The sequence below is a fragment of the Oryx dammah genome, unplaced genomic scaffold (genome assembly GCF_014754425.2).
Source record: "Oryx dammah isolate SB20612 unplaced genomic scaffold, SCBI_Odam_1.1 HiC_scaffold_18, whole genome shotgun sequence".
NCBI classification, from domain to species: Eukaryota; Metazoa; Chordata; class Mammalia; order Artiodactyla; family Bovidae; genus Oryx; species Oryx dammah.
In genome coordinates this window covers 103507346-103530501 of record NW_024070202.1, presented here as the reverse complement: position 1 = coordinate 103530501, position 23156 = coordinate 103507346, and the positions used below count along the sequence as shown (strand labels likewise).

At 41.5% G+C, this 23156-nt stretch overlaps 1 protein-coding gene across 2 annotated transcripts in view; it reads left to right on the top strand.

Moving 5' to 3' along the window:
• Positions 1 to 23156, top strand: part of PARP12 (poly(ADP-ribose) polymerase family member 12) — a 45481-nt gene that overhangs the window by 7169 nt on the left and 15156 nt on the right. For both annotated transcript variants that reach the window (XM_040259991.1, XM_040259990.1), the window contains exons 3-7: positions 2007 to 2307; positions 4733 to 4831; positions 7998 to 8121; positions 20670 to 20865; positions 22333 to 22474. In XM_040259991.1, coding sequence (XP_040115925.1) covers positions 2007 to 2307; positions 4733 to 4831; positions 7998 to 8121; positions 20670 to 20865; positions 22333 to 22474 — 862 coding nt within the window. The remainder of the gene's footprint in view (positions 1 to 2006; positions 2308 to 4732; positions 4832 to 7997; positions 8122 to 20669; positions 20866 to 22332; positions 22475 to 23156) is intronic.

The window sequence follows — 23156 nt, the reverse complement described above, 5'->3', positions numbered from 1 at the left end:
GCTTCTGCCCAGCCAGCACAAAGTTCTGAGCTGAAGTCCCTGTTGGCAATATCTGTGTCTCTCCAGAATGGCCTGCCTCTGAGGGCGGGGATTCTGTGTATGGAGGATGGCAGCCAGGCTGAGTGTTGGCTGTGCTCTGCAGCAGATCTGAGCAGTCATTCTCTGGCCAGCATGGGTTCTGTGGGCTGTTCTGGCCCTCCTTCTTGGATGAGGTGACAGAGATGAGATGGATATATGTTAATGACATTTAATAACAAAATATTTATATTTTAATGAATTATTATTCAATTGAAATCACTTATTTGAGAAAGATGCTATAGAGCAAATGACTGGTACATAATGTGTATTAATTGATTTTCTTTGCCTTTTGAAAATTAGTATCAATTTAATTCAGTTAATCTTTATTGCGTATCCACTACAGGTGAGGCACTGGCATTAAGGAGATGAGAAGCCCCTTCTGCTCTTCCAGGCGGGGCACAGCTACTGGGTGGGACAAGTTGGCGGTTGATAGCAAGGTGCTGTTGGTTGTCAATGCTTAGGTGGGATTGTCAGTGCTTTAGTTGGAGTTGGTGCTCTGGTCTCAGGGGCACAGTTTGGGCACCAGGGAAGGAGTCCTGGAGCAGATGGTGGTTGCTTTGAGTGTGCTGGAGGATGAGTGGAGGATGAAGGTCTGGGAAGAGGGAGGCAGAGAGCCTGCCTGGTCAGGACACAGTGTGTACGTCAGCATGACCTGGATTTAGGGTGGGAGGGAGAGAGAGAACTAGGTGGGTGGAGGTTCATCTGCACAGCCTCCTGTGTCACAGGAGGGAGTTGGAGCGAGGTTGTGTTGGGAAGGTAGGCATTAACTTTTTGGAGCAATCACCTTGTTAGTGGTGTGAGAAGTGAATCAGCAGAAGTGAATCATCTGGAATGTGCAGTCTGTCTCCTGGGCTGTGTGAGGTGGTTCAGGACACAGTGCTATCACATGGGCTATAAGCTCAGATCCAGTGCTGCTTTCCTTCAGGACTGCTGCTCTCAGGCTAGTCCCCTCATCATCAGATGACCGTTGAGGGGCTGCTGCCATGAACTGAGCACCCACTGGTTCTAGTCACTTTATATATTTTTCATTTAATTCTCACAATAGCCCAGCTTTGTAGATGGCATTAGTCCCATTTAGGGGATTAAGAAACAGAATCTCAGAGCTGGTGAGTGGCCTGCTCGAGGTCAGGCAGCTTGTAAGTGACAGGATGAAAGTTAGGGCCCAGCTGTTGGCTCATCTTCTCCCCGGGGCTTCCATCCCCAGAAGGTGGTCCCTGATGATCTAGGTCTGGGTTCTGCAGCGCTCTGTTTGATATGATGCCTATGAGTTGAGTGGGTGGGCCCATGATGGTCTCTGGCTTGGTTCCCAGCTCTAGGAATGTGGAATGTAGAGGAGAAGAAACAGCTGATTGAAGTTCAAGCCCCACCTTACCAACAACCCAGTTCAGCAGACACCACCTGTGCCAGGTGTACTAGATAACTGTGACTCAGAGCAAGTTTGTTAACTTCACTGAGTCTTGTTTTGAAAGGGCGGTATTTGGCCTTCTTGAAACCCTCAGAGCCTCTTTGACCTTAAATTGGAGAAAGAAAGAGTTGGGAGAAGCTAGGTCCTGGGTTAGAAGGAGTTGGTGAATCAGTGAAGTGGGGGCGGTCAGTAGAATGCAGGGATTGTTAGGATGCTCCCTGTGTGAGTTATTAAAATGTTGTCTCATGAAGGGAGCAGCTCTGATCAGCTGGAAGTTTTTTTTTTTTTTTTCCCAACCAGAGAGGCTTGCTCTGGGCAGTCTGCTGTCCTTTTGGTTCCCATTTACCAAGGGCAGTTGTCCATCTAGAGTGAGGGGTGTTCTCAGAGCTTGTGACCCACGAGAGGGTCACAGCCTTGGCTAGGTCTCTGGAGGAACATCAGTTAACCAGAGACTGCTCAGTAAGGAGGTAGTGTCATGTGAGGCCTTTCTAAGCTGCTGTCTTTTTTCCTTCTTCGTTAACAGATCTGCCTTCATTACAACAAAGGAGATGGACCGTATGGCTCTTGTTCCTTTAAAAAGCACTGTATCAAGCTCCATGTCTGCCAGTATTTTTCACAGGGTGAATGCAAGTTTGGCACTGGCTGTAAGAGATCCCATGATTTCTCTAATTCTGAGAACCTGGAAAAACTGGAGAAGTTGGGTATGAGGCCGGAGCTGGTGAGCAAGCTGCCTTCCATTTACAGAAATGCTCATGACATCAAGAGTAAGAGCTCTGCCTCCATCCGGGTGCCACCTCCACCCTCGCAGTCACAGGGGACTTCTGGTAAGGCTCTGGGCTGGGGCTCCTGGATTCCAGCTGGCTGCCAAATGGAATGTGTGACTTTGGGCAAGTCTTTGCTGCTCTGAGAAAAAGGGAGTTGGCCACCCCTTTCCAGCCAGTGGGGGCTGTGAAGATGAGTTGAAATCAGAGCTATGAACAAACACATTTTAAACAAATTTGGGTTGGTGTGGACGGTGGGTGAATCCCCTCTGGGCCTGAGATCTGCATGGAGATGAGTGATACTGCTTCTCCCTATCTAGTCTTCCCTCTTCCGCCCTGGAGAGCCTGTTTTCCTGTAAAGGACCCCACAGTTAAGAATGCCATACTCTACAATTCTGGGGCCATCCTTTGCATTATGTTCTGTTGAGATTTTTTTTTAATAAGTGCATGAGGCACATTTTATCTATTTTTTTGAATGAAGCATATTTTAATTTTGGCTCTCTTTTGACATGAATGGAATTTTTTTTCATCGTTGCAGATTTACTTTGTTCAGTGCTCATCTCCAAGTGGTACGTGCTGGGCCACAGTTGGCACTGACTTGTTGAATGGTGATCCTGCCAGGATACTTGTTATTTTTATTTTTTGAGGAATGTCATGCTTAGCGACAGGCATATGGGGGAACTTTGAGCAGAGATTGTTTCTTTAGTAAGCATTTCTCTTTTTATATAAAGCTTGTGACTAGACTGTGTCGGGTCTTAGCTGTGGCACATGGGATCTTCATTGCATCACACGGGATCTTTTGTCACAGAGCACAGACTCTCTAATTGCCTTGCATGGGCTTAGTTGCTCTGCCGCAAATCGGCTATTAGTTCCCTGACCAGAGATCAAACTCCTGTCCCCTGCATTGCAAGGTGGATTCTTAACCACTGGACCACCAGGGAAGTCCCAGTAAGCATTTCTTGAGTACCTGTTACACTGTGGGAAGTGAATATCATGATTCAGTACCAGGGAGGCATCTATGCTTTGGTGTCCTGTGAATTTCACACTATCTGCTGCTGGCTGGCCATCCTGATAATCCATTTTCTCATTCAACAAATTTGAGTCCTTGCCATGTCCTGGCAGTGTCCTGGGCCTTAGTTCTACCTTGGTGTCTCTGAGACACAGCTCCCCCAACTTGTTAGCTGTACTGATAACCTAGGATTTTTAATAGACCACTTCCTAAATTATTAATGCCAGGATGACCAGCGAACTAACTTACCACTCTAAACTTATCTGAGATTTATATTTGAAAGGTGTCCTCACTGTATGTTTCCTTTACATTTTCTTCAATTCCTTTAGGTTAGTTTCTTCTAATAGTAGGAAGCCTAGAAGCAAACGATTTTGCTTTAATAGATTGTTAAAGAGTATCAGTTGGATTATGGCCTTGTTAAAAAGGCAGGGAAGGATACCTGCCCCTGGAGGGAGAGGGAGGCAACCTCTAAAGTGCTACAGGTGTGAGCTTTAAGGTCCAGCCTGTGGATGTCTGCTGCTGCTGCTGCATCACTTTAGTCGTGCCCAACTCTGTGCGACCCCATAGATGGCAGCCCACCAGGCTCCCCCGTCCCTGGGATTCTCCAGGCAAGAACACTGGAGTGTGTTGCCATTTCCTTCTCCAGTTCATGAAAGTGAAAAGTGAAAGTGAAGTCACTCAGTCACGTCCGACTCTTAGTGACCCCATGAACTGCAGCCTATCAGGCTCCTCTGTCCATGGGATTTTCCAGGCAAGAGTACTGGAGTGGGTTGCCATTTCCTACTCCAGGATATTTCCCAACCCAGGGATCAAACTGGCATCTCTTGTGTCTCCTTGCAATGGCAGGTGGATTCTTTACCATTATGCCATCTGGGAAATTCTTATAATTAACCTAAATTAGGTTTCATTTTGAATTGTAGGCTTTCCATTAATTATTTTTTCTTGTTATTGGAACCCAATTCTCATAGTTCATTTGCTTTTGGAATCAAATCTAGTTCATAAAATACAGCCTTCACTTGTTCTGTGGGATAATCACAGCCGTAGATATAGAAGGAAAATGTGTTGGTTAGTGGTTCCCCACCCCTCCCTATTAAAGTGTCCCAGGTTCCACTGTTGAAAGCTTCTGATTGAGTCAGTCTGAGGGAGAGCTGAGCACTTGTGTTTACAAACAGGTCTCCTAGTGAATTGGGTGCACAGCCAGAGCTGAGAAAAAGCTCACCCCAGCAATGATGTCCTGGATTTGGCAGCAGTCATATGGCCTTGGGCTCCCGGATTTCTCCCTAGAAGGCGGAGAGGGTCCACCTGTGTGTCTGAGGGTGCTTTCATCTAGAACATTATAAGATTTTGTGAGGTTGCCTTGCCCACTTTTACCTCATGCAGAGGAATGAATGAATTCTGTTCTCTCTCCTTTGTACCTTGAACTACTCCAGCCCCATATCAGAAGCACTGGTGACACATCTTTGTGGTCTTTCTTTGTAGAAAGAAGAGACACAGGTTCTCTGTCCCTAAACACTGCCACCCAAGAGGAGAGTGATCAGATCTGCTTGTTCCATATCTGGAAGAGCTGTAGCTTTCAAGGTGAGTCGGGGGAAATCCCTTCGTCCAGTTGCAGGAGGGACAGCTGCTTCCAGTTCCCAGAGCTCTGCTCTGACATCACCCCTCAAGGTCCTCTCCCCCATCCAGAGAGGTTCGGGCATTCTTAATTGCAAGCTGGTGGCACTTCAGTGATTTTGTTGGGGAGTTGAGAGTGGTAAGAATTATTGAATATTTGAGTTTCTAAAAATCAAACTGTAGATGAGTTTGAGGGACTGTTTGTTTCATGCAGCAAACGAATGTCAGGTGTTGCCCCTTGGTTAGCTTAGTGTGAAGTCACAAACCCACAGAAACACTTGGATGCCCAGTCTAGTTCCCTTCTAGAAGGAGGTTGTAGTCTCAGAGATGCCTCAGAACCTAGGAACACCCTCTTCTCAGGAGGAGTCCCCTGTGTGCACTTTTGGGGGATGAGAATTTAAGTTTGGAGTTTCTCTCAATACTCTTTTTTATCAGATGTAGCAAATGTTGTGTGTGTGTGTGTGTGTGTGTGTGTGTGTGTGAGAGAGAGACTGTATTTTTACTAAATCTTTGTTCTTGCTGATGTCCTGGCTTTGACTAAAGAATGATTCCTTCTCAAATTTGGTGACTCTTCTTAAAAAAAAACACAAACACCCAAACTTCCTGTTTTGTTTTCAGTCTTTAAAAAACTACCCAAGCAATTCATGAATACTTTCACTTTGTAAATGAGTGAAATGTTACAGAGTAAGGCCTGAAGTCTTCCTTCAGCCTTCCAATCATGGAACTGTGGTCATATTTGTTTTACATATTTTTCAACAGATGGGAACATGTGATATGCATTATTTAACCTACTTCTTTTACCTAATGGTATGTCTTTGCTGATTTTTTCTCTGTTAGTACATATGTATATGTCTACCTGGATTTTAAAAACAACGGTGTAGTATTTGATTAGAATGATTTTTCCTTGAACATCTGAGTATACATGTATTTTACCATGGATAGATTCCTGGAAATGGAATACTAGGTCAGGCAGTGTGTGAGGTACACACACACCACACACACACACACATACATACACACGTGTGTGTATGTATATATATGTTTTAAAAAATCAGCATTATTAGATATAATTAATACAAAATAAAATGCACCCTTTGAGTTTTGGTGAATATGTTTGCCCATATCACTGTCACTACAATCTGGATGTGAAACAGTTCTCTCATTCCAAAAATTGCTCTTATGCCCCCATACAGTTGATCCTCACCACCCAGTTTCCTGACCCAAGGCAGTCCCTGATCTGCTTTTTCTTCATGGGGACTAGATTTGCCTTTTCCAGAATTTTAAATAAATGTAATCATGTATTCTGTTGCATTGATTAACTACAATTTGTTTATACATATGTACATTGATGAACATATGGGTTATTTCCAGTTTGGGGCTTTTATGAATAAAACCTCTATGTCAGTTTTCATGTACAAGTTTTCATGTGGATATATGTCTTCATCTCTTGGGTAAAGTCCTCAAAGTGGAATGTCTGATCCAAAGTGGAATGTCTGAGCGTATCTTCTGTGAAGTATCTGTTTAAATCTTTTGCCTATTTTGCAGGCAAATAACACCTTTGTTAAGATATTAAGTATATTTCACATAGTATACAATTTATTTAATGGTTTTTAACATAGATTTGTGCAACCATCATCACAGTCAATATTAGAACATTTTCATCACCCACAAAGAAACCCATTAGCAGTCACTAATGGGTGGGGAGCCCTTCTCCCCACCCCCAGGCTCCTGGTAACTACATCTTTACATTATGTCTCTATGGGTTTGCCTGGATATTTGATATAAATGGAATCATACAGTGTATGGTCTTTTGTGACTGTTTTGCCCATTTTTTATGGGGTTGTTTGATCTCATTATTGATTTGTAATAGTTTTCAATATTCTTTATTCACATCTTTGTCAGGTGTTAAATTAGCCAGACTTCATTGTTATTACTTTGAAAGATGAATTAAGAATGTACAAAAGACAGTAAGAAATGTCTTCCTCACATCCCTTTTTCCCAGCACCAAGATTCCCTCCAGAAACAGCCCTTATTACTAGTTCCTTGAATATCCTTCCATAAAGATTTTATTCAAGCAGAAGTGTATATCTAGTCTCTTTTTGCACAAGGTCACTATGCACACTATTTTGTACCTTTTTTCAAATGATACAGATGTTTGATTTTTGTGGACTATATTTTCATTTCAAAATTCAAAACAAATCTTTCCTCATACCTTTGTGCCCAGCCACCTAGTCTTCCCCTTCCTACATGTGTATTTAGTGAGAAGATATCTAATCCTGTCTTCTATTTTTTCACCCAAATGGAGGCATTCCACACCTGTGTATCTTTCTACTTAATAGTATATAGATCCTGCAGGTATCAGAGTGTGGAGATTCCCATTGCACTTCTTTTTTCCCTTTCCTCTCCCAACATTCCTCCATCAGGATGTACTAGAACCTCTGCAGGTATAGGGGGGTATGAGCAGCGTTCCAGGTGAGCTGCTGGCATTGGCCAAGGCACAGCAGGCAGGAGGGTACTAGGAGGGACAGACCTGAGGAACACAGGGAAGGCAGTGGGAGCAGTTGCCTGGTAACCCCAGACCCAGGCCATGTGTATAATACATTCCAGGAGTTGGGCATGTTGAGAAGGGGCGAGCATGTTGGTAGCCACGAAGATCAAGGCAGACTGGAACAGTGCTGCTGACCCACCTGTGGTAGGACCTGTTTGGGTTGGGATGGTTCTAGTAGAGATGAACCTGCCTCCATTTCTGGTGTGATCGCTCTCCATCCAAATGTCACACATATGGCAATAATGCATGGACAGACTGCCCCTGCAGGGATGGTAGCTTTGACCATCTCGTGATCAGCTGCTTTACTCTCATGAAATGTAATTCATACATAATGTAACCTACCAACACACAGTTTTAAAATATAAGTTTGATGTGTTTAATGTCCTGTTAAAAAGGGAGACATGAAAGTGTGTATAATAAAATTCAGTATCTAAATGCTCAGGTATGACTTCATTAAAAAAGGCTCCCTCACAGATTTCTAAAATGTTGCCAGGTCAGCAGGCAGCACCATACCCATTGGGAACCACAAGGCTAGGCCATGCTGTGTGCTGCCAGTGTGCTTACTTCTTTATATTTTTATTTCAGATAAGTGCAGTAATGTTCATTTCCACTTGCCATATCGATGGCAAGTCTTAGATGGAGGCAAGTGGAAGGATTTGCACAAAATGGAGCTTATTGAAGAGGCATATAGCAATCCTGCAAGAGACGGGTATGAAATACATCATCTGTGTCTGTTTTTGCATGGGCTTTTGTGTGCAGTATAAGAAGTTTAGACACAGTGGGGTTGAGTTTTGATGGGCTTCAGACACAGACACACACACATACATGAAGCAGGCTACCTGGTCTACAAGCAGAGGCTCTGGGCTGGAAATTGAGGGCTGATGGTCATGCTGGTGGTTGATGCCTCTGTTCCCTCATCTTCCTCTTTTTTCAGGGAGGAGCTATGGGGAGAGGAGTGAGGGAGGGGTACCAAGTAAGTTCTGAATTATTTGATGCTGGGATCGATCATGTAAATATATCCTCATTGATTAGTCCAGAAAAGCAAGAAGTAGTCATTTGTGAAATTTTAGCCTTTGCCTGTAAAGTCATGCAGCTTAACTGCTGTTTATCATTCAGTCTTTTTTTTTACGTATGTTCTAGAATTTTCACTTAGAGTAAGTGAGGAAGTGTTGAGTAACTTTATTTTCAAATGCTTACTGTATCTTGGATTCCTTGGAACATAATGTTGCCAAGATGAGAATTTGAGCCTGTTTTTTGAGTGGGTAAAATAAATTTGTGCTTAGGGTACAGTTATGTGCAACTTGATGCTGGTAAAGTATGTGAAACAAATTATCCCCCTTTTGGAAGATTAAGTGGCTCATGTAGCCAGCCTTTATCTAAGTCTCCCCCTTCTCTTCCTCTCTTTTTCTGAGGCTTTTTAAGTTAAAATGGATACTTGGTGATATGCACAGCTACTAAGCATATAGGTCAGTGAATTTTGAGGAAGGCATAATTGTGCAGCCAGTGCCCAGATCCAGATGTAGACCATTTTCATCACCTGGAAGCCCCGCTTCCAGCCCTCTTCCAGTCAGTGTCCATGCCACAAACCACTGCTATTCCAGTGTCTGTCAGCACAGATAGTCTTGCCTGTCCTTGAACCTGGTCTGAAGGGAGCTGCTCTGGACGGTTCCCATGTGTTTATGTGTTCATGTGTGCTTCTGTGGGTTAGGTGTTGGGGGTGAGCCAGCTGGGAGCCAGGCTGGTCCCTCCTCGGCTCTGTTGGCGGGTGCCAGGCTGTTTTCCACAGTGACTACCGCTTCCCACCCCCATTAGCGGTCTGTAACGACGTGGCTCTCTCACATTTGGTGCAGTCTGATATCTGTGCTTTTCTAGTCTTCATTGTAAAGTGAGGTCTCTGTTTGCATATCCTTGAGTTCTTGTGAGGAAAGGTGTCTCCTCAGTGCCCACTTGTGCTTTCTCTGCTGTGAAATGTCTGTGTTTGTAGTTTGCCTGTTTTGTTGGGGGGAAAGGTTGTGCTTTTCCTTAGTTTTGGAATTCAAGTGTCTGGGTATTAAGTATATATTGAAAATAAATGAACTCCTCCTGTCAGCTTATGGTATCTGTTAATGAAGAGAAGTATTTTTCTATCCTCTTCTTTATGGTTTTATACTGTTTTTTCCTTTTCGTTTTTGTTGGAGGGTTTCTACTTTTTGTGTCATAAGAAATTCTTCCTTATCCTGAGACCATCAAAGAATTGTCCTGAATTTTCTTCAAAAATTCTTAACATTTTAAAGACTGCATTAACCTCTCCTTGCCTGTGATGGAGTATATGTCCAGTTTTATTCTTATGCAGATGAATTTCCAAAGACCATTTTAAAAAATATGTTCAATTAAAAATTTAGTTTGGGATTGCCATGTACACACTGCTATATTTCAAATAGATAGCAAGGAACTACTGTAGAGCAGAGGGAATTCTGCTCAATATTCTGCAATAACCTAAATGGGGAAAAGAATTTGACAAACAATAGATAAATGTGTGTGTGTATATATATTTATATATAACTGAATCACATTGCTGTGCACCTGAAACTAAGTCGACATTGTTAACCAATACACTCCAGCATGAAAGATTTTAAAACAAGTAAAGCATTAAAAAATAAACAACAGGTTAAGATTAAAAACATAAAAAAATATTTAAAAAGTAAATCGCAATGAGGCAGGGACTTCCGGGGCAGTCCAAAGGTGAGGACTTCACCTTCCAGTGCAAGAAGTACAAGTTCCATCTGGTCAGGGAACTAAGATCCCACATGCCTTGTGGCCAGAAAACCAAAACATAAAACAGAAACAGTATTGTAACAAATTCAGTAAAGACTTCAAAAATAGTCCATGTGGGAAAAAAACACCAAAATAATCAAACTGAGAAAAGTGAGCCAAAATATATTTGAGATATATATATATATATATATATAGAGAGAGAGAGAGAGAGAGAAGTATTTCAGGTGATTTTTTAAAAAATACATTTGTAATTCACCTCTGTATCTTATGGACAAAAGAACAACATCCCCTGCCAAATGTTAAACTCTACTCAGCAAAAGAAAAAATTGTGATGAAACAGACATAAAATTTACCTACCATCTTAACCATTTTTAAGTGTAAGGTTCAGTGGCATTACATTCACGTTCAGCTGTCTTACATTGTTCATTTCCAGAAGTCAGTCGATTTTTAAACCCACCCAAACTGAGTCAGATTTGACAAAATGTAATATATTTTATAGGTTAATTTCAGACTTAGATGCCAAGTACTACTTTTGTAAGTAGTCCATCTTTTTTGCACCTGTTTTCAATGCTGTCTGTGTTAGGTGTTGAGTTAGCAAATACAAACCCCTTCTTTTTCTGGCCCCTTCTGCTTCATTGGTCTGTGGTCTCTTATCAATATCACACTGTCTCATGTAGAAGAGCTTTACAGTAAGTTTAGGCATCTGGTAAGGCAGTTTCCCACCTTGTTTTCCTTCAGTTTGGCTTGCCTCTTGGTCTTTTTCTCCTCTCCAGAAATTTTAAAATCTGCCTGTTGGTTTTCACAAAAAAAAACTGTTGTAATTTTTTTTAACTTGAAATTGCATTGTCTATTACCAGTTTGGGGAGAACTGACATAATATAGCGACTCATTTAAATGTTCTTTAATACCTTTATTTTTCTTGAGATGAGAATTTTTTAGGATTCATTCTGTTAGCAACATGCAAATACTGCTATATAGCATCATTAACTATAGTTAATCATACTGTGCATTGCATCCCTCAGTTCAGTTCAGTCTCTCAGTCGTGTCCGACTCTTGCGACCCCATGAATCACAGCACGCCAGGTCTCCCTGTCCATCACCAACTCCCGAAGTTTACCCAACTCATGTCCATCAAGGTGGTAATGCCATCCAGCCATCTCGTCTTCTGTCATCCCCTTCTCCTCCTGCCCCCAATCCCTCCCAGCATCAGAGTCTTTTCCAATGAGTCAACTCTTCACATGAGGTAGCCAAAATACTGGAGTTTCAGCTTTAGCATCATTCCTTCCAAAGAACACCCAGGACTGATCTCCTTCAGAATGGACTGGTTGGATCTCCTTGTAGTCCATGGGACTCTCAAGAGTCTTCTCCAACACCACAGTTCAAAAGCATCAGTTCCTCGGTGCTCAGCTGTCTTCATAGTCTAACTCTCACATCCATACATGACCACAGGAAAAACCATAGCCTTGACTAGATGGACCTTTGTTGGTAAAGTAATGTCTCTGCTTTTCAATATGCTATCTAGGTTGGTCATAACTTTGCTTCCAAGGAGTAAGCGTCTTTTAATTTCATGGCTGCAATCACCATCTGCAGTGATTTTGGAGCCCAAAAAGATGAAGTCTGACACTGTTTCCACTGTTTCCCCATCCCATGAAGTGATGGGACCAGATGCCATGATCTTCGTTTTCTGCATGTTGAGCTTTAAGCCAACTTTTTCACTCTCCTCTTTCACTTTCATCAAGAGGCTTTTTAGCTCCTCTTCACTTTCTATCATAAGGGTGGTGTCATCTGCATATCTGAGATTATTGATATTTCTCCCAGCAGTCTTGATTCCAGCTTGTGCTTCTTCCAGTCCAGCGTTTCTCATGATGTACTCTGCATAGAAGTTAAATAAGCAGGGTGACAATAGGCAGCCTTGATGTACCCCTTTTCCTATTTGGAACCAGTCTGTTCGATGTCCAGTTCTAACTGTTGCTTCCTGACCTGCATATAGGTTTCTCAAGAGGCAGGTCAGGTGCTCTGGTATACCCATCTCTTTCAGAATTTTCCACAGTTTATTGTGATCCACACAGTCAAAGGCTTTGGCATAGTCAATAAAGCAGAAATAGATGTTTTTCTGGAACTCTTTTGCTTTTTCCATGATCCAGCAGATGTTGGCAGTTTGATCTCTGGTTCCTCTGCCTTTTCTAAAACCAGATTGAACATCTGGAAGTTCACAGTTCATGTATTGCTGCAGCCTGGCTTGGAGAATTTTGAGCATTACTTTACTAGCATGTGAGATGAGTGCAATTGTGCAGTAGTTTGAGCATTCTTGGCATTACCTTTCTTTGGGATTGGAATGAAAATTGACCGTTTCCAGTCCTGTGGCCACTGCTGAGTTTTCCAAATTTGCTGGCATATTGAGTACAGCACTTTCACAGCATCATCTTTCAGGATTAGAAATAGCTAAACTGGAATTCCATCACTTCCACTAGCTTTGTTCATAGTGGTGCTTCCTAAGGCCCACTTGACTTCACATTCCAAGATGTCTGGCTCTAGGTAAGTGCTCACACCATCGTGATTATCTGGGTTGTGAAGCTCTTTTTTGTACAGTTCTTATGTATATTCTTGCCACCTCTTCATAATATCTTCTGCTTCTGTTAGGTCCGTACCATTTCTGCCCTTTATTGTGCCTGTCTTTGCATGAAATGTTCCCAAGTAAGATGGTAGGTGTTGCGAGAGGGCATCAGAGGGCAGACATACTGAAACCATAATCACAGAAAACTAGCCAATCTGATCATACGGACCACAGCCTTGTCTTACTCAATGAAACCAAACCATGCTGTGTGGGGCCACCCAAGACGGATAGGTCATGGTGGAGAGGTCTGATAGAATGTGGTCCACTGGAGGAGGGAATGGCAAACCACTTCAGTATTCTTGCCTTGAGAACCCCATGAACAGTATGAAAAGGCAAAATGATACAATACTGAAAGAGGAATTCCCCAGGTTGGTAAGTGCCCAGTATGCTACTGGAGATCAGTGGAGAAATAACTCCAGAAAGAATGAAGGGATGGAGCCAAAGCAAAAACAGTACCCAGTTGTGGATGTGACTGGTGATATAAGCAATGTCAGATGCTGTAAAAAGCAATATTGCACAGGAACCTGGAATGTCAGGTCCATGAATCAAGGCAAATTGGAAGTGGTCAAACAAGAGATGGCAAGAGTGAACATCGATGTTCTAGGAATCAGTGAACTAAAATGGACTGGAATGGGTGAATTAAACTCAGATGACCATTATATCTACTACTGTGGGCAGGAATCCCTTAGAAGAAATGGAGTAGCCATCATGGTCAACAGGAGAGTCTGAAATGCAGTACTTGGAAGCAGTCTCAAAAACGACAGAATGATCTCTGTTCGTTTCCAAGGCAAACCATTCAATATCATGGTAATCCAAGCCTATGCCCCAAGTTACTTCAGCTTCTTCAGCGTTACCGTGAAGACCTATAAGACCTTTTAGAACTAACACCCCAGAAAGATGTCCTTTTCATTATAGGGGACTGGAATGCAAAAGTAGGAAGTCAAGAGACACCTGGAGTAACAGGCAAATTTGGCCTTGGAGTACGGATTGAAGCAGGGCAAAGGATAATAGAGTTGTGCCAAGAACGCACTGGTCACAGCAAACACCCTCTTCCAACAACACAAGAGAAGACTCTACACATGGACATCACTAGATGGTCAACACCGAAATCAGATTGATTATATTCTTTGCAGCCAAAGATGGAGAAGCTCTATACAGTCAACAAAAACAAGACCAGGAGCTGACTGTGGCTCAGATCATGAACTCCTTATTGCCAAATTCAGACTTAAATTGAAGAAAGTGGAGAAAACCACTAGATCATTCAGGTATGACCTAAATCAAATCCCTTATGATTATACAGTGGAAGTGAGAAATAGATTTAAGGGACTAGATCTGATAGAGTGAGTGCCTGATGAACTATGGAATGAGGTTCATGATATTGTACAGGAGACAGGGATCAAGACCATCCCCATGGAAAAGAAATACAAGAAAGCAAAATGGCTGTCTGAGGAGGCCTTACAAATAGCTGTGAAAAGAAGAGAAATGAAAAGCAAAGGAGAAGAGGAAAGATATAAATAAGCATCTGAATGCAGAGTTCCAAAGAATAGCAGGGAGAGATAAGAAAGCCTTCCTCAGTTATCAATGCAAGGAAATAGAGGAAAACAACAGAATGGGAAAGACTAAAATGGCAACCCATCCAGTGTTCTTGCCTGGAGAATCCCAGGGACGGGGGAGCCTGGTGGGCTGCCGTCTATGGGGTCGCACAGAGTCGGACACAACTGAAGCAACTTAGCAGCAGCAGCAGTAGTAGAGATCTCTTCAAGAAAATTAGAGATACCAAGGGAACATTTCATTGCATCCCTAGTTAAATTTTTTTGTTTATTTTCTCCCTGCTGATGTGTAGAAAGGCAGTTGACTTTTCTACCTTATCTCATGCAACTTTACTGAAATATCTTAGCTACTGATAATTTATTTGAATTATCTGTATAATTCTTGATATACTTGATACATGTTTAGAAATTAATATCTGTGAATAGCAGTCTAAGTTTTCCTTTTTAATTCTTAAAAATTTTATTTCTTTTGATTGCCTTATTATAGTGGTTAAGACTCCTCATGCTGAACAGAAGTGATAATAACAGGAAGATTATTCTTTTTTTTCCTGATTTTAAAAGGAGTAACTTAAAAATGTTTTCCCTTAAGTATATGTGAATGTTTGGAACCTTTACCATTGCTAATCAATTCTGATTTTATGCCTAATATGCCAGGAGTTTTTCTTTGTGTATGGAAATTAAATTTTATTGAGTGCAATTTCTGCATTAAGAACCTATGTTTTGTTCTGTTTTGCTTGTTAATGCAGTGATTTACATTAATTTTATAATGTTAAGTCCATTTCATTCCCAGGCCTAAGTCATGCCTGTGCATATGTAGACACACACGTACACACACACACAATGGTGAATTTGAATTGCCACTCTTTGGTTTAAGATTTTTGAATTTATGTTTGAATAAGGTTCGTCTATAATTGTTTCCTGTTGTCTTTGCCTGTTTTTTAAAATTGAAGTATAGTTGATGTACAGTATTATGTAAGTTACAGATGCACAGTATAACGATGCCTGGTTTTTATCTTATGAAATTACTAGCTTCATAAAAATGAGATTGGGATGGATATTTTTTCTATTCTCAAAAGGCCATGTGAAATTAGAGTTATTTTTTTCCTGACTGATTATGCATCTAAAAGTTTCTAGTCTTGATGTTTAATTCTTGGGAAGATTTTAAACTATTGACCCAATTATAATTATTATAGGACCAGTCAGGTTTTCAGTTTTTCCTTGAGTCACTTGGTAAGTTGATATTTTTTCTAGGAGTTTGGTCATTTTATTTATTTTAAAATTTACTGTCATAAAGTTACTTGTAATATCCCTGTTAGTGTCTGTGCCATCTTTAATTTTGTCCCCGTTTACACTTTTAATCTTTTTTTCTCCCCTTCCTTTTTTCTTCATCAGTTTTGCAGAGATTTATTACTCATTTTTTTCTTTTTTAGAGGAACAGACTTTTGTCCTTTTTTGACCCCATAGATTAGATGACCTATGGTTTATTTCTAAGTATATTTTAAAATTAATTTTTAGATTTAAATTTAAATGAATTGCATTGTGGTCAAGCTATATAGTAACAGATACTTTGAATTTTGTTGTGAAAGTGAAAGTTGCTCAGTTGCGTCTGACTCTTTGTGATCACATGGAATTCTCCAGGCCAGAATACTGGAGTGGGTAGCCTTTCCCTTCTCCAGGGGATCTTTCCAACTCAGACAGTGAACCCAGGTCTGCTGCATTGCAGGCGGATTCTTTACCAGCTGAACCACAAGGAAAACCAAAGAATACTGGAGTAGGTAGCCTATCCCTTCTCCAGGGGATCTTCCTGACCCAGGAATTGACCTGGGGTCTTCTGCACTGCAGGGGGATTCTTTACCAACTGAGCTATCAGGGAAGCTAGTACATCATTAATTTTGGTAAAAGTTCTGTGTATACAAAGTGTTTTGTATGTGGTGTTAGATGGGTGTAAATTGTATGACTCTAATCTTTTGTATCTTTAATGATTTCTTTGTCTGCTTCTTGTATGTTAGCCATAAAGATATGTTAACAATTCACTATGAATTTGTTGGTTTTTCCTTGTAATCCCATCAATTTTTATTTTATATTTTAAAAACTATTATGAAGTATATAGAAGTTAAAAGTTTTATCTTCCCAGTAAATTGAACCTGGTAGTACTATAAAATGAATGCTTTTTATTAATATTTCTAGTAATGCTTTTTCTGCTGTAAGTCTTGTTTCATTTGATTTTAGTATAACTATGCCCGCTTTCTTTTAGCCACGCTTCACTATTTTACTCTCAAGCTCTTTTGTTTCTATTTTAGATATAGTTCCTGTAAACATCACAAAACTGGATAATTTTTCAATTTGACAATCTTTGTTTTTTAATCTTTTTTTTAATAGTGGTTTATTCATTTGTTGGGATTGCCTATTTACACATTGTGATTATATTTGAATTTATTTCTACTGTCTGTTTTTGCTGTTTGACTTGCTTTTTCTGTTTCTCTTTTCTCTTTTTGGTCTTCTCTTAGATGTTTCCTCATTTGATTTTTTTCCCCCCTCATCTATTAATTTGGAAGTTATATAGTGACTTTCTGTTCTTTTAGTGGTTACTCTGGAAAACAGACCCTTTAACTTAAAGTTTAGCTTAACAACTTAAGCTAATCAATACATTTTATCATTCTCTCGAAGAATAAAAGAGCCTTGAACACTTGAATTCTGACTAGTTCCATTCAAACTCATTTACCACTGTGTGAATTTGGGCAAATTATTTAGTCTTCTTGTGCCCCAGTTTTTCCTTATGTCAAGTATATAAAAATAATAGTTCCTACATTAAAGGATTAATTATTTTGAGAATTAAAAGAATTAATGGGTAAAACGCTCAGAACAATGCCAGGCATATAAAATGTGTTGTATAAAATTGCTCTATTATTTTCTTAATCCCAGGAGTTAGAACTTAACATCGTTTTATATAGTCAGTATTTGTTTAAATTTAGACATTTATCATTTTGGATTTTTGCACACAATCCTTTGTTCATATGTTTCCTTGTGGATCATTTTCTTTTAAATTCATCTTTTAGAAGTTGGTTTAGTGAGAGTCTGGTGGAAGATGTATTTTTTGTTTGTCTGAAAGTGTTTATCTTCATTCTTGAAAAATAGTTTTATTGGGTATTTTCTCTCAATTCTTCAAAGAGTATTCCATTGTTTTCTGGCTTCCATTGCTTATTTAGAAGTTAGTTATCAGTATAAATACATTGTTTGGCCTGAGGCTGGGGTGCTGCCATAACAGATGACCGCAAACTTGGTGTCTTAGGAGCAAGAATTTATTCTTATGTTTCTGGAGGCTAGAATTCCAAAGTCAAGGTGTCAGCAAGGCTATGCTCTGTCTGTAGACACCAGGGGAAGATCTTTCTTGCCTCTTCCTAGCTCCTGGTGGTTGTTGGCAATCCTTCATATTCCTTGGCATTCCTTGGTTTATAGCTGTGTTACTCTAATCTCTTTCTTTTTTTGTCTCGTGGCTTTCTCCTATGTGTCTTTGTGTCCAAATTTCTCTGTTTATGAGGACACCAAGTCATGGGATTAGGGCTTACCCTACTTGAGTATGACCTCATCTTAATTATATCTGAGAAGACCTTATTTCCTAGTGAGGTCACATTTCAGCTGCCACGAGTGAGGATACAGTTCAATACATTACAGTAGGTAATCTGTTTTTTTTCTCTCCGCCTAAATATACAGTCAGCCTCTGGTGCTGTAGTTTCACTAAGATTTGTCTATATGTGGATTTATTTTTATTTAGTCTATTTATAATTCATTCTTTTTGAGTGGAAGGTTTTATATTTAATCAGTTCTGAAAGTTCCTCAAAAATATTGCTTCTCTGGACTTCTAATTAGACATATATTAAGATCTTCTTACTCTATTTTTTATGTCTTTTGACTTCTCTCTCATGTCATCCTTTGTGCTGTATGCAGGGAAATTTCTTCACTTGGTTACCTAGTTCATCAGTTCAGCCTTGTCTGAGATGAAGTGTGTCCTGTCTACTGTGATTTTAAGGTTATAATTATTTACTTCTAAAGATTCTGTTTTTTCCTTCAAATTTTATCTGCTTAACTCTTATAGTTTCTTAATCCGTACTCATACTTTTGATACTCAATATTAACTTTAAAAAACACTTTATTCATATTGTATATTTATATCCAACAACTCTTAATATTTATTGTCTTTAGCGGACCGTTTTTGCTGGATTTTGCTTACGGTGTCTCGTTTCTGGTTTATTTGATTACAAGCTCATGTTTGCTGAAACTTTATCTGTAGAAATTTTTAAAAGTTTAAATCTTTTATTATGTATTGGGGTATAGCTGACTAACATTGTAGTTTCAGGTGAACAGCAAAGGGACTCAGCCATATATATGTGTGTGTATGTGTATATATATATATATATATACACACACACACACGTATCCATTCTCCTCCAAAGGCACCTCCCATCCAGACTAGCGCATAACATTGAGTAGAGTTCCATGTGCTGTGCAGTAGATCCTTGTTGGTTATCCATTTTAAACACAGCAATGTCCATGACCTTCCCAAAGTCCCTAACTGTCCCTTTCCTCCAGCAACCATAAATTTGATTTCTAAGTCTGTGAGTCTTTTTCTGTTCTTTAAGTTCATTTGTGTCATTTCTTTTTAGATACCACATATAAGGGATGTCATACGATGTTTCTCCTTCTGTCTGACTGACTTCACTCAGAATGACACTGTGGGTCCATCCACCCAGAATAATGCCATATTGCAAATGGCATTATTTCTTTTTAATGGCTGAGTAATATTCATATATATCTATATATATATGCACCATATCTTCTTTATTCATTCTTGTCGATGGACATTTAGGTTGCTTCCATGTATTGGCTATTACAAACAGTGAAGCAATGACTATTGGGGTTCATGTGTCCTTTTGGATCATGTTTTTCTCCAGATACATACCCAGGAGTGGGATTGCAGGATCATATAGTAGCTCTATTTTTAGTTTTTTAAGGAACTTCCATACTGTTCTCCATAGTGGCTATACCAATTTAAATTCCCACCAACAGTATAGGAGAGTTCGCTTCTCTTTATACCCTCTTCAGCATTATAGAAATTCTTTTGAGGCCTGAGTTGAAGGTGAATTCCTTCCAGAGAGGATTTGTGTTTGCTTCTACGGGAACTGCCACTGTGGGTCTCTAAATTTAATTCTCACAAAAGAAGTGTGAATCAACTTAACTTCCTTGAGGTGTGAGCAGTTTATGAGTTCTCAGTGGAAGTTTTCTTCCTTTCCTTCCAAAGCCAACTCTGACATAGGCAAATTTCCTTGCTGACTTCTTTGCAAAGCAGATTCCTTTCCCAGCTCCCTTCACTAAGGATGTATAGTCTTTTAGAATCATGATTTTATGCTGAAATATCTCTTTGGAGATTTAACCCTTGACCATATTCAGATCCTACATTTGTTTCCTGTTTCCTCATTGCCACTAAAAATAGGGCTGTTTGTCATTAGTCACTGATATTGCCTTTGGACAGCCACTGGCTTTAGTTTTCATTCACGTCACTAGTTCCAGACCTTCCCTTTGCTCTGGGGTAGTACGGCATTTGGAAAGCTAGTAGATCGTGGTGGCTCAGAGTGCAGGCTGTTCTGCCAAACTGTTTAACTTAAACCCCATCTTTGCCGTCTATTAGCAGTTTAACTTTGAACAGGTTTCTGAACCTCCCTGGGCTTCTATTTTCACATCTGTGAAAATGGGGATAAGTCGCAGCTTTGGTACAATGAAGACTTAATCCCTTAAAATGTATAAAGTACTTAGTAGGGGGACTGGCCCAGCCCACATGCATTCAGTCTATATTAACTATTTTTGGCTTCAAAGGATTTTTGTTTCTTGTCGGCTCAGCAATGCATTTTTTTAAAAAGCTGTTTTACCTAGCATTTTTGTGTAATGAAAGGAATGTCATGATAACAGGTTCTCCATAGTGTGTGTGTGTTTGTCCGCTTAGTTGCTCAGTTGTGTCTGACTCTTTGCAACCCCATGGACTGTAGCCTGCCAGCCTCTTCTGTCCATGGCATTTCCCAGGCAATAATACTGGAGTGGGTTGCCACTCCAGTATTGTGCCATTGTCTCTTCCAGGGGCTCTTTTCCATAATATTGTGATTTTATTATTTTCACACAGCAAAATGGATCTTAAAGCAAGTCCCCTCCCACCCTGACGCATTGTTTTAAATTTGCAGTTCCCATGTATGTTCACATATTTCAGCTGAGTGACTCAGAGACCACGAGAGAAGCTGAGGGGCCCATGTTCATGTGGCTGGACTTTCAGTTTACTACTTGTGTTCTTTTGCAGGGTCACGTGCACTGAGACATCCAGTAGCTTTCTCATTGGTTTTCTGAACTTTGACACCATGAAGTTTGGTGCCACCCGGGCTCGCCGTCTCTCCACAACCTCCTCGGTCACCAAACCTCCACACTTCATCCTCACCACCAACTGGGTTTGGTACTGGACTGATGAGTTTGGCTCTTGGCAGGAATATGGACGACAAGTAAGTGTCACAGAAAGAGTGTGAGTGTTTCTTCCTGTGGGTCCGTGATGGAGGAGTCTTTCCAAACATGGGCACAAGGACTGCTCCAGGGAGCCCTTGACAAAGCCAAAGATCCCCAGGTCCCCTTATGACTCGCTTGCTTTGGGGGAATTATGGCAGAACTGGATAATTTAGAGTTCATTTGTATGAGGTCACATCTTGGAACAGTTAGCTATCTGTTAGTTCATGAGAACTGAGTAACTTTGGTTGTAGTGATATCATAGTTTGTTAAATAGGGGTAGAAAAATGTCTCTCTTACTGTTGAACAGGTAGCTCCAGAGCGAGTGCCTGGGTGTGCAGGAGTGGTTGTGTAGCTGTGGAATAAAGCTTAAGGCTTTTCAGAGCTGGCTTTTTGCTTTATCTATAGTAGTCACTTTACAAAAGGTGGACAAGTCTATGAAATTAACTTGTTTCAGCTATTGATTTGGTATCTGGGTCAAGTAACTGCTGCTGTCAACTATTCAGAGATGTTCATAGATGAATCAAGATTAGAGGGAGCTCCCCAACCCCGCCCCGGTTATCTGTAGAGATACATGTGTAGGGAGGTCATCATTTCTATAGTGACAGCTTCTCCCAAATGACAGTTGGGCTATGTGGTCTAATAGACATTTGTATTTTTCTGGGTTGTGAGAGGCTATATTAAAGCTTTAGTTTCATGCTCTTGACTGCATTTGAAATGTTTTTTTCTCTGGAAACTCTGTAATGTAAGCTTTGTGGGGGCTTTGGCCACTGACGTGCCCCCGGGCTGAGGACAGTGTTTGCGCATAGCAGGCCCTCAGGAGAAGGACATTGGCCAGTTGAAACACAGAGGTATTGCCAGTCTGTACCCGCTGGCCAGGTGGACGTGGGCACTCTCAGCAGATGACTTGTGCCCTCTTCCTTCCCTCTTCTTCCAGTGCCAGCCTTCCTGCATCACTGCTCCATCCGTCTTCTTCACTCCCCACCTGCCTCCCCCTGAGCATCCTGGGATTTCTTCCATCTTCCCTGGATTTGTTCAGGAAGCCTCTCTAGTGTGGCTCTGGGTTTTGTCAGGAGTGGGCGGGATGAGGCTGAAACAATGGACAGAAGAGGCTGAGGTGCTCAGGCCCTCAGTGAAATAGCGTTTGTGAGTTCATTTGCACTTGAAGGGTTGTGTTATCCATTACAAGTAATTGAACACCCTCTCTTCCATTGCTCCCGTCACGGTTATCCAGGTTAGTTGGGCCTATGTGGGCTGTCTTCCATTTTCCTGAGCAGCTTACAGCAGGCAGTCCTATTGGCTCCTGTTCTGTTCCTCTCTCTCCTACCACAGCCCCACCCCCATCTCCTCGCGTCTGCCTCCCCCAGGACATGGACATCCACTGTGGGCTTGTCTGCAGGGTGTGTGGATGGCCCCCAGTGTCTTTCTTCTTGCCTTCACCATATATCTATCTGGCTTTCCCTTCACAGGGCATGGATCACCCTGTGACCAGCGTCACCAGCAGTGATTTGGAGAAGGCCTACCTGGCGTACTGTGCCCCGGGGTCTAACCCCCAAGCAGCCACCCTGAGGTTCCAGGCAGGAAAGCACACATATGAGTTAGACTTCAAAGGTACTTCCTGGTTTTCCCCCGTGGCCTACTGATTAGGAGTCTGGGCTTTCACTGCTTGGCCTGTATTCAGTCCCTGGTCAGGAAACTGAGATCCCACAAGCTGTGCGGCATGTCCAGGGTGGGGTTGGGAGAAGGTATTTCTTGATCCACCGCACTCACCCAGTAGGGCCTTATCATCTGCTGGCTCTGCCTTTTCCATCTTAACCGTGGAGAAACTCCGCACACACGTTGAGGGCCAGGAAAGAGAAGGATGCAGTGGTCCCTGTTCTGAAGTGCTGTGGATCTAGAAGGGAGAATAGACCTGTCAACAAATGAGCCAGCCAGCAGGATGCAGGGGGAGCTGCCTGGGGTTGATGGCACGTGACGGGAACCCCATGTGGAGGGTCAGGTAGCATCAGCCTGTGGCAGTGGCGGTGTAGGCAGCACTGGAGCAGGGTCCTGTGGGCATGGGCAAGTTCCTGTGTCCGTGGATTAACTTTAGTCACTGGCACGCGTCACAGTGGCTCTGCTGTGCCGCTCCTCCTCCTGCCCCCAGCTGCAGAGTCCATGTCAGCTTTTCTGTAGGCGCCTTCAGCACTGGTGGCTGGCTGGAAACACATGGTAGACACACACATCAGCTGAAAATTGCTGTGAAGCGGATTATCAGGTGCTCTGCTTGTGGTATCCTGAGTACAGGCCTTAA